A 12,016-nucleotide genomic window follows, 5' to 3' on the forward strand; every position below is an offset into this window, starting at 1 on the left:
TTGAGACTTTTAAAGGGCTTTTACCAAAAATATTGTCGAGACACTTTTATGTTTTTTTGAGAGTTTGACTGATTACCATTTTCAATAGTATAGCTTTCACTTTTAGCACAACTCTCATAGACACTTTAACTTTTGGAATTGTTTAGTATAGCGTCTTGTTTAGGCCTAAGTGTTTTTCTAAGGCTTTCCTATGTTAGATATTTAGAAATTTTGAGCTTAACATTTGAGTTTTTGTTATCCTAATATTTTAGTGATGGCATCCTCATATTCTCATTTCGTTTAATGTTGTTTTGTTAAACTTCAAAAGATATGAGAGAGTTTAGATATATTAGTTTTATAGACGATTTTTTCTTAACACTAAGCACTCTGGCCGTGTGTGTGCTGCTGGATCAGGAGTTGGTATTTGACATTATTTTGGAAAAGTGAAGTTGTACCTTGTGAGCTAAGTTGTACTCTCTTACTATGAGATGTTTCTTGTAATTTTCATTTGTGAGTTATTGATCATAAGGAGAGTTTAAGAAGGTGATACCTGGAGATGTTTGTACTTGGTGTAGCCTAGAAAGGTTTGCACTCCTGATACCTAGAGAGGCTGACACTCGTTGTAACTTGGATAAGGTGATACTTGTTTATTGTCAAGGAAATTTATTAGTGAAATTTCTTAAGCATGTTGATTAAGATGTTGAACGTAACCTCAATAGTGAGAGGACCAGTATAAATCCTTTTGTATGCTTTTCTCTCTCCCAAGCTTTTACTTTGATTATTTGTATGCACAAAAATTGTTTGAATTTGTATATAAGCTTTATTCACCCCTTTCTAGAGCCACAACACACTAATAAAGTATAGATAGGGTTAATCAACTCAAGGTCGTCTAATTGCAATATCAGTAAACATATTTCAAAAGGTGTCAACATAAGCTAAAAGTCTGAAAGAACATTAAAGTAAAAAAAGGGAAGTTTTGTTGATAATGGGTGTGCTTAAAAGAGTAAATAAAAAAATTAAATGACAAATTGATTCTCTAGTTCTTTCATAGTTAATTTTTTTATAATTTATCATGTAATGATCATTCATCCAAATTTAAATAAACTCGAATTAACCAAACAAACATCAATCAATGTTGGAAGTCCCACATCGGCTAGAGATAAGGTCAATTTATAATATACAAGTGAGGTGCAAACCTCACCTTACAAGCCGGTTTTGTGGGGTTGAGTTAGGCTTAAAACCCACTTTCTAATATGGTATCAGAGTCATGCTTAGAGCCTATCCAAGCAAGTTTTAAGTGGGCATTTTTGTTTCCACCCGTTGTCGGGCCGCTGTCGGACTACCCATTAATTTCTACTATCTCAGATGTCTATGTTTGATATTTACACAATTTTATCTCTTGAATTAAGCAACAAAAGATTGTTAAAATTGAGAAAATTAGTAAGAACTTCAATTAAAGAACAAGGTTGAATTATCAAGAAGTGTTATGAAATAACCCCAAAAGCAGAAACTGAAATTCAAAAAATTTACTAATGAACTCACGAGAAAATCAAACTAGAAAGGTTAAGTCTTCCATGCAGAAGACAAGAGAAAGAATTACAAAAGGAGAAATATAAAAATCTAGTGTATGACTAAGAGTTGAGCAAATAGGCGTGAGTGGTGAGGAATGATCACTCTCTTCAACCATCAACTATTTATGTAGCAGGAACAATCCTTACAACTCTAAATTAATAACTATATGATTCTATAGTGACTTTAGTTTCAAACACAAGAAAGTTAAGATTTGATATTCTAAATGTAAGTAAAAATGTAATCATCAAATATCTCTATTTTGCAAGGAAAAACTCTTATGAAATTGAAGAATGATCGAATAGGTAGAAAATTAAACAAAAGAATACATAATTGTAGGTAAAATACAGTGTTCAAGAAATCAAAGAATCAGGAAAAAGAAGAATAAAATTCCCTATATTAACAAATAAAAAAGTAACTTCAATCAAGAAGAGAATTAAAGATGATATAGAGTCTACACGGGATAAATTCTCTAACTCTCAAGTGTTTATATATATATATATATATATATATATATATATATATATATATATATATATATATATATATATAAAGCACTCATGTAAACAAATACTATCATAACTTAACAAGACTTTAGTGTCCATAATCATTTAATAACATCCAAGATCAAGGAAACTTCATATTAGTTTTAATGAGGAAGCCATAAAAGTGAATCCATTTAGGATTAGAATCTTAAAACCCAAAGAAAATACAGGAGAAATGGGGAAAATTCAAAAATGAAAGTAATGTACAACTTTAATATTACAATTGAACTCCTCTTTTATTTTTATTTTTTTCAGTTCCGCTTCAACACTTTTTTGTCTTTTGCTGCTTGAGCAAATACTTATTTATTTCTATTTCTCTTTTGTCTCTACATTTACATATATATTAATTCTTTATTTTCTTTATCGGAGTTACTCAAAAAGATCCAAATAAAAATAAAATAGTTTATCTTTTCAAAGTACAAACTACCCAATTGAACTGCCATTTACCAGCACCACATGTATACCATTTAAATAGCTAGGCCACCATTGCTATCAACACATATATAGAATTTAAGAGATAGTAGATAGCTGTCACATTTCCAGTGAAAACGTTCACAAATCCATCACCCGATTAGAAATTTTGCACACTGCTTCTTATTAATTCTGCACTGGTATTCATTAAATTCATGCAATGTAATAACTGAGCAGAGGCTCAATCATCCTGTGTGCAACTCTGGTAAGGGACCAATCACTAGAATAATTTTATTTAATGTATAATTAACTATATAATACCTTACGGTGAAAAATAACATTAAGTAATTATGTTTAATAACATAATGTGTTTTTTTTTACGTGGTAGGATAATAGATTGTGAATTATATTAAGTTCGGGAAATGACGAGTAGAGATGTCTATTTAGCTCACTTTTCATTGAAATGACATGTATGGGTTAGGACCAGAGAAGTTTGTAGACCAAAAAACTTTTCATTGAAAAAGTTCATTTAGGGCTTGAAAGTGAATTATATGGGTTAGGACCAAAGAAGTTTGTAGGACCAAAAAACTCTTCATTGGAAAAGCTTATAAAATCCTAGATGTCAAAATATTTCCGTTGAATCGAAGTTGTCTCTTTTATTGTGTTTTGTATGTTTTAATATTCAAGTCTCATTTTTTATTATCATTCATCTTTAAATCCAGTTCAATTAAACTAGAGATTACATACAGAAGATATACTGATGTTAAAGTTAGTAATAATCAAATAGTTACAATAACTAATGTGCATTAAATACAATCACTTATTTTTTTTACTTGTTGGATTAACAGACAACAACATAATCACAATTCATAATCATAATTTGTTCTAAGGTAATTAATGTTAGTAATAATCTCATGGTAATTTGACCGATCTATCACTTAATATCTATCACTTAAACATAATAATACAGAGATTCATATAGTACAATAAAAGAAATATCAATATGATATTTTTCTAAAAAAAATAGATACTACAAATTTAATCTAATGTATAACATCTCCAATAAATAACTAGATAACATAATAGTATTAAACAAAATTGTTTAATGTTAAAAAAATTAAACGACTAAGAATCTAAATTGTATGTGTGTACTACACGAGGAAGATTAATTTAAACAATAATATTAAATTCCGAAAAATATTAAAACTAAAAAAGAAAAGCAGTTGCGAATTATTTAAAATTATTCATAAAATCCACATTACTTTAATTAACTTACTATTAATTCCCTAATATAAAACATAGCTTACATTGAATCATAGACGAAATCAAAATAAAAGTTTCTGAAAATTTTCAAAACAAAAGAAAAATACCCAAATATAATACTAATAATTTTAGAAAAAATTGAAAAACAATAATCAATATCCGATGATGTTTTAATCTACAATATTCCTCGGCATCATTGACTTGCACTTGCTTCAGGGATCGAGAGTGACCCAGACAGCGATTCCAACCCTTCATCACACGGCAACATCTGGACCCGACGCAATTCCTCAATCATCTTCACCACGTGGCTCATCTTGAGCCGTTGATGAGGTTCGGTCTCAGTGCACTCGATAGCTATCTGCAGCAGCGCCACCATCTCCTCCTCAATGTCCTTATAGCTCATCAGTTCTAAATCGAATACCTCGGCCGTCCACTCCTCTCTCCCAACCGACCGGACCCACCTGGGGAGATCCACCACGGTGGAGGGGCACTTCCCCGTCAGCATCTCTATTAATAAGACGCCAAAGGAGTACACGTCAGACATCTGTGTCTGCTTGCGACCGTCCGATACCTCTGGCGCCCGGTAGCCGTTGGATCTTAGAATGGAGGCGCCAGCGAAGATGGAGAGACCAAAGTCCGCGACGCGCGCGTTGCCCGCCACGTCAATAAGAACATTGGTGGCTTTGATGTTTCCATGGGTGAGTTTATGTTTGTGAATGAATGCCACGCCTCGTGCCGCTCCAGCTGCGATCTTCAACCTCGTTGTCCAGTCCAGTGGGGTCCGCCCTGGTCCTCGATTACCTGTCGGATGACACTCATTTTTCTTATTTACTCTTTTGCCCCTTCTCAACCCCATGTAATTTTTTTATTTTGGTTTTTTAATATTTTTCTATTACCAACTAATTAAATAATTTTATATCTTTTAAATTATTACAAGAGATCTCATTTTTTATTTTAATTCCTGTAACATAATTTTCTTCAATTTTTATTCTTCCAAAGTTTTCAATAGCTATTTTCATTTCTTGTAAACACGTCTTTAAAACATGAGTTGAATTTGCTAACAAATAAATAAATTATTTGAAAGTTTCTTTTCATTTAGTGATCTTTTTCTGTTGTATTTTAATATTTAGTAAATTTGATTTTTTTAAGAAATCTAGTACATTTTAATTAATAGAGAAAGAAGTCGGATAAATATAACAAATATCGGTCATTTCTTGTGTAAAGACTTGTCATATTAATTATAAGGTTTGATTTTAATTTTAGATTTTAATTTTACTTAATCAATTAACTAATTTTAAGATTAAGTTCATTTTTAATCTAATATTAACCTCCCTTTTACACACAAGTCTCTACATATATTTATAAAAAAAAGCATAAAAAAATTAATCAACTAACTATCATACTTTCAGATGTTCAAATCTTAGTTAGACTTCTTATCTTCAAATTTTGACTGTAATTTAATTTCGAAGACGTTGTTCAATTCATCGTATCACCTCAATTGATTAGGTATAAAATGAGAGAGTTTATCAGTTTTTGATGAAAGGGAAAGAAGTAAAGGCTAAAATTTATTAATTTAAATTTAGAAGGCTTAATTAATAAGTAAATTTAAAAAAAGAAAAACATACATAACCTAAAGGTAATCAATAGAAGAAAATGGCATTAAGTATCTTAATAATTTGGCTTTTCCAGTTTAATATGGTATATTAGCATGGGCATCTCACTTTTGTATAAGGGTTCAAATGTTTATGATTGGCCTACTTTGCTTTTTTTAGTTACATTTTCTGCTTTGGGTGGCTAAAGATAAAAGTAAAAGACCGAAGGTTGTTCAAGAAAAGAACAAAAAGCAAAGAAGAAAATAGACGAAGTGTGTCTGTTCTTTTCCTCACTTTTATAAGGAAAGAATCTAACACAGAAATGCAGTCTGTTCTTCTTAGCAGTAAACCCTTACTACTCCTGCTTCATTTTACTGGTCTTTTTCCTCTGATGTTTTAAATAATATTAAGAAAATTTTTAAAATATTGTACTTTGAAAATTTAACAAATAATTAGGTGAAAAGTTTTACACTAACTAAAGATAAAACTAATTTATAATATATAAACAAATTCAAATCTCATTTTAGAAACTGATTTTGTGAAATCAAATTAGACTTAAAGTCTATTTTTTAACAATAATACCATAAAAAATTAGTAGAAAATTGAAATTCACCGTATGAAAAAATAGCAAGAAATGAAAGTGAAGGAAGAAGTGCAGGTTGATGTTTTGATGCAAAGAAAGATGCATGATCAATGTGGGCCCCTACCATAAAAACAAAAACATAACTAGTTTGATTTTGGTACCCTACATGCATGGCTGTCTTATTCATTACACCATCATGGATGAATAATTTGGGTGCCAGACTTTGGTGGTGACATTTTTTAACCTTACACACTATATTTTATGTCTAATCTTTCCTTCGACAAAAATGGGGAAATTAGGTTGAAGTGTAGAAAGGATAAAAGAAGAGAAATAAAGAAGAGAGTGACTGTTTCAACTAAAGAGAAGAAGATGGAAAATAAATAGAAATATATTGTGAAAAGTGTGTGAACTCGTATATAAAATAAAAATATTATAAATTGACAAATTTTAAAAATTACTGAGAAAATCTCAAACAATAGTTTAAGAACTAGATTTTCTTTGATAGCACGAAGGAATCTTTCCACAATTATTTTTATAAAAAAAATAGATGGGAAAGAAAAAAAGTTAAAATAAAGTAAAAGAAATATAAATGAATTTTTCATATCTTAAAAGTAATTTATATATATTTTAAAAAAATTGAGATACTAATTTTTTTTTTAAAAAAGCCTATAGTTGATTTTAATTTTCAGCAATTTTTATTTTTCCATTCTAAATGCTTTTATGAAAAAAAGTTATAAAAAAACTGATATATCCTTTTGTTTTAATACATTAAATATTGTTTCTATTATTGAGAAAATTTTCTATCGTAATATTCATAATCATGATAGTGAATTGATTCTATATCTAATAGAATAAACAGTGACACGTAATTGTCACGTACCATTATTTGTTAATATTGGAAAAGGTAATATTACATAAATTTCAAAAAGTGAGGGATGAAATTGAAATTTTTATTAATTTAAAAAATAAATTATACAATTAATAAAAAGGATAATTATATTTCATAACTTAGGTTAAGTAAAGTAGAAAATCACAGCAATTAGAGTCTACATATGTATAAAGAAGACTAGAGAAAAAAAGTATATTGCCTGAGTTTTAGTTTGGAGCTAGAGATGGATAATTTATATTCTTCTTAAACTAAATATAAGGGGAAAAAAATCTAATTGATTTAGCTATATGTAAAATTGTAGTGTTTTTAAATCTTATTTGATGTTATTATTTAAAAAATACTCTTATCTTTAAATTTAAATATATCATTTTCATCCTAGTTTAAGAAAAATGCTTCTTTATATATATATATATATATATATATATATATATTAAATAAACTTAACAACTATTCTCATGATAAGTGTTTATAATTGAATCAGAAGGTATGGAGAATGGACAAGGTTTCTACAATTTCATAAATGTTTGGAGATTTTACTTCCCTATTATGGATAATTTTTAATTCGAATATTTAAACTTGTTAATTTCATTCTAAATTTTATCAAGAAATTCATCCAAAGTTATTTATGAGGTATGTTGAAAAAAGTAGATTTTTTTTTAATTCTTACTTCTCTACATTAAGCAGAATAATTTTATTGTAATTTGAAAGGGTTGAAATAATAATAAGAGTAAAAAAGCAATACTTACCGTGGAGAAGGAATGAGAAGCTAGCGTTGCACATGTAATCAGAGACGAGGAATTTGTCGTCTTTGGTGAAACAGTAAGCCCTCAAACTAACAACGTTTGAGTGTCTCAAACTTCCAAGCACTTCCATTCGTTGGTGGAACTCCTTCTTCCCTCCAACGCTAACCTCCTTCAGCCTCTTCACCGCCACCACAGTTCCGTCGTCAAGCACCGCTTTGTAGGCACTCCCCAACGCACCCTTTCCCAACAACTCCGCCGACGAACGCAACAGCTCCTCCAACTCAAACCTCCTCACCCCTTCCAAAAACACCATTCCATCACCCTTATACTCATCCGCCGTCTTCCAACTCCTCCTCTCTTTTTCCTCTTTTCTCAATTGTGCAGCAGCAGAGTAGTTCCTCCAGAAATAGTAGTAGAGAAGCAGCGACACCAAAGCCAGCACCAGCACGTCCCCCACCACAATACCCACCAAGACCAACACCCCCATTATTCTCTCCCGCCCGCGGGGTTTGGAAAAACCGGTGTCGTTTCGCGGCTTCAATGGGGAAGCCAGGGCCGGGATGATTGCCTCGCCTTTGGCTATGCATTCTTGCAAGGGAGCTCCGCAGAGGGAGGGGTTGTGAGAAAACGCGGATCCAGGGAAACCCGAGAGCGATTCGGGTATTTGACCCGTCAGGAGGTTGTTTGAGACGTTAAAGTCTTGAAGACGAGAGAGGTTGATGTTGCTGGGAATGCGGCCGCGGAAACGGTTGGAGTCGAGGCGGAGGGTGAGGAGGTGGGTCCAGCGGTTGAAAGTGGGGGAGATTTCGCCGGAGAGACTGTTGTGTGAGAGATCAAGGCGGTAGAGAGAGGTGAGCGTGGCGGGGAAGGGGCCGGAGAAGTTGTTGTGGGAGAGGAAGAGAAGGCGGAGCGCGGTGAGGTTGGCGAGAGAGGTGATGGGGCCGTTGAAACGGTTGCGTTTTAGGCTGAGGATACGAAGTTGGGTGAGAGAGGTTAGGGGGTGGATGGAGCCTGTGAGGTTTAGGTCTTGAAGGACGAGGCGAGAGACACGGTTACGGAGACAAGAGACACCGTACCAAGTGCAGGGGTCTGAGGTTGTGGAGTTCCACTGGGCGAGATTGTTGGAAGGGTCGGAAGCGGCTTTGAACGACATTAGAGGGTGGAAGTCGGCGTTGATGGAGTGAGTGAGGAGGGAGAGGTAAAGCAACATGAAAATAGAGGTGAGAAGGAAGAGGAAAGGGGAAGGGAGTGACGCTGATGCCATTGCCATTTGGTGCTGCCAGTGATGAAACCGCAGCGGTTGGTTTAGTATTAGTGCCAGCAGAAATGGAAAATAAAGAAAAGAAATGTCGACAACTACTTTTTTTTAAATTAAATTATTTAATAAATAAATAAATAAAATCATTGTAATTTGGTCGTATAAAAATGTAATTATAATTTAGTTACATAACAATGAATGTATATTATAACTTATCATCTACGGAAAATAAAATGCTGGTTATTCTACTTACATATTTATAAAAATAGTGATATTTTTTTATGATGGGACAATTTAAAGTTAAAATTATGGTAATTTAAAAAAAATTACAAGTAAGTTTGTTAAAGTGACACAACCTTCATACGAGGAAGTCGTGATAATTCTCAACCATTTTATTCTAATCAAATTGAAGTTATTTTAAATTCTCATGGTGGTGACGGAAGATTTTTAGAAAACAATTATTCACAATTTTTTTTGTTAAGGTTAACTTAAGTTGTCTTCAACATAGTTAGTTAAATTTTTTCTATGTTTTTTACGAACTCCAAATCGTACCAGTGAATACTAGTTAGAGACACTATAACGTTTAAATCAATAATTTAATTGATCGGGATCACAGTAAAATCTTAAATTTGCAATAAATGTAATCATATATCTCTTTACCTTTGACCTGTATTTAAAGGTTTCGAAATGGACTTATGATTACCAAAATCATTATCACAATACAATAAAAAAATGTAATCTAATAATATTGAAACACATAATAATAAATAATTAAATTAAATTAGGTGGGTTGGTCATCTAACTCGACTCACCAGGCATTCAACCCAGGTGAGTCAGGTTCTGAGTGGATCAGCTTGAAAATTGACCCGTATAAAAAAATTACATTTTTTTCAAATTCAACTCAGTCCGAACTTGTGGTGGGCCGGGTTGGCCCGCAGATTTTAACCCATTTTGACAACACTACATTTAGATGTTAGGAATTGATATAAGATTGTAGTTGGACACATAGTCATTATCTTAAATCAGGTGATCCATTCAAGTAGTCATTAAAGAATCATACTGAAGTTTGGCGATCATAAGCTTTAAATCTATTCCACACATCTTAATCATCTAAAAGTTACTCGTTTTGTAATCCAAATTGTTTTCTGACATCTCTTACTTTATTTTCATGAAACAAATCTGTTTTATACATTTCACAATCATTTTAACTATATTATCAACAACCAAACTAGTTAGAACATTGTGTTTTCTACGAAAATTTTGTGGATACGACACTTTATATACTACAAACTACCCCAATATACTTGCTGTTATATTTGGTTGTTGTGTGGGCGCCCATCATACAACAATGATACTCAACATCTTTTTGATATTTGTCAAAATATCCTAAATATTGTTACTCCCATATATCTTATTGGTACAATGGATGAATATTTAGATAAAGTTCATGTTCTCCATGACTTCAAAAAGTTGTAATTGCCTCTTTCTCTACTCCTTCTCAAGAACAAGAGGAACGATAAAAGTTTTTCATGTTTTTGGTTTTACATGGACTTCTTAATGATTATTCGCATATCTATGATCAAATTTTTGGTTATTATACGTACATTTACTTTCACTTGTTCCACCTTTTTGCGTGTGTCAAGTAAGTCAACCACTAAAATACCTTCTTTAGTCACCTTTGATGACTCTTCAATATTGGTATCTTAACATGATGATGACAATCATTGTTATAAGCTATGCAAAAAGCGTCACAAGTGTGAGCATTCTCACAAGCTTGGTCACAAAATTGATCAATGTTATGCTTTACAGGTCTTTATCATCTACAACATTTGCTCATGTTAGTTTGATCATGTATTCTCTCTTTCTCATTCATGCTAAGTTGAGTCTTTCTAGCATTGCCAAGATGTAGTAGGTTGTTCCAAGTTTATCTAAGTTATCAAGTTTGTCTTGTGAGTTGTGTTAATTAGAAAAATACAACCATAGTTCTTTCCTTACAAGTGTCTCACAACATGTTTTGTTTCTTTTTTGCCTTGTTCATTATGATATTTAGGAACCGAGTTGTGTTAAGTCAAATTCAAAATTTCAATTTTTCATCACTTTATATTGATGATTATTCAAGATGTATTATTTTTAACAAAATTCCTCATTTTATTTTATTTTCTCATTAACCTCGTTATCTTTTACCACTAAGAAGAGTTTTTTAGTTCACGTGCATTGTTCACAATTTTGATCCTGTCTTGATAAATTATTGCTAGATCATATAAACATGTCTTTTTAGGATTCAGTAGATAACAAAAACTGTATACATGTTTCTCTCCTTTTCTTAGTCATTATTTCATTTTAGCTAATGTCACCTTCACTTTGTTATCCCTCTACTTTAAGTTTAATTGTTCACTTACTGTGTTTCCATCTGATCATGTCATCCTAATTGCTTGTGATCCTTTTATTGTGTCTAATGTACCTACAGGTACCCCACCTCTTCAGGTGTATAGTCTTCAAAAAATTTCTCATCATCCATGGGATGACTCTCTTCTAGTGTCAACTTTTTCATCCAATCAAACTTTCACACTTAAATATGATAAGTATAAGCTCTACCCATAATTCTTCTCCTCATTGTATTACTTTGATTTATCATGGGCTATTTCCATTATTTTATACTTATCTTTCATCTATTTAGTGTATTAGTTTGATTTATTATAGGCTACTTCCATTATTTTATACTTGTCTTTCATCAATTTATTTGTGTCAATGCTAAAATCTACAGTTAATGCCTGAACTTTTAGTTGCTCTCAAACCAGTTGATGAAATAAGAGTGTATAAAAATAATAAAACTTGAAAACTCGTTCCTTTATCTTCTGGGAAGTTTGTTGTAGGTGGGCTTTTCTATCATAGTTGATCTTGATGGTACTATTGATTATCTCAAAGCTCACTTATTGACCAAATGTTATACACAAATTTTTAGGTTAAACTCTTTATAGTTGTGATTGCTTTTCAACGTTGATTTCTTCATGTAACAATAAATCTCAAATTACATCTTTAATGAAATGACCAACCATATTCAAGAAAAGATTGTATTTGAAAAAATAAATACTGAGTTAATTAAAAGTAAAAATTCTGAGAACAACTTCATATTCATGTGTGAGAAAAAAATATCCCATTAAAATAACAGCAATCATCCTCCAAA

At 31.7% G+C, this 12,016-nt stretch overlaps 1 protein-coding gene across 1 annotated transcript; it reads right to left on the bottom strand.

Moving 5' to 3' along the window:
• Window positions 1-3,734: 3,734 nt before the first annotated feature.
• LOC124829958 (putative leucine-rich repeat receptor-like protein kinase At1g68400) lies at window positions 3,735-9,003 on the bottom strand. Its single transcript, XM_088110911.1, has 2 exons — window positions 7,578-9,003; window positions 3,735-4,568 (listed from the first exon to the last, which is right to left on the bottom strand). The coding sequence occupies exons 1-2, from the start codon at window positions 8,842-8,844 to the stop codon at window positions 3,961-3,963; spliced, it is 1,875 nt and encodes a 624-aa protein (XP_087967037.1). The 5' UTR covers window positions 8,845-9,003; the 3' UTR covers window positions 3,735-3,960.
• Window positions 9,004-12,016: the final 3,013 nt, after the last annotated feature.

The sequence above is a fragment of the Vigna umbellata genome, chromosome 3 (assembly GCF_029865625.1).
Source record: "Vigna umbellata cultivar VRB3 chromosome 3, Vumbellata_1.0, whole genome shotgun sequence".
NCBI lineage: Eukaryota > Viridiplantae > Streptophyta > Magnoliopsida > Fabales > Fabaceae > Vigna > Vigna umbellata.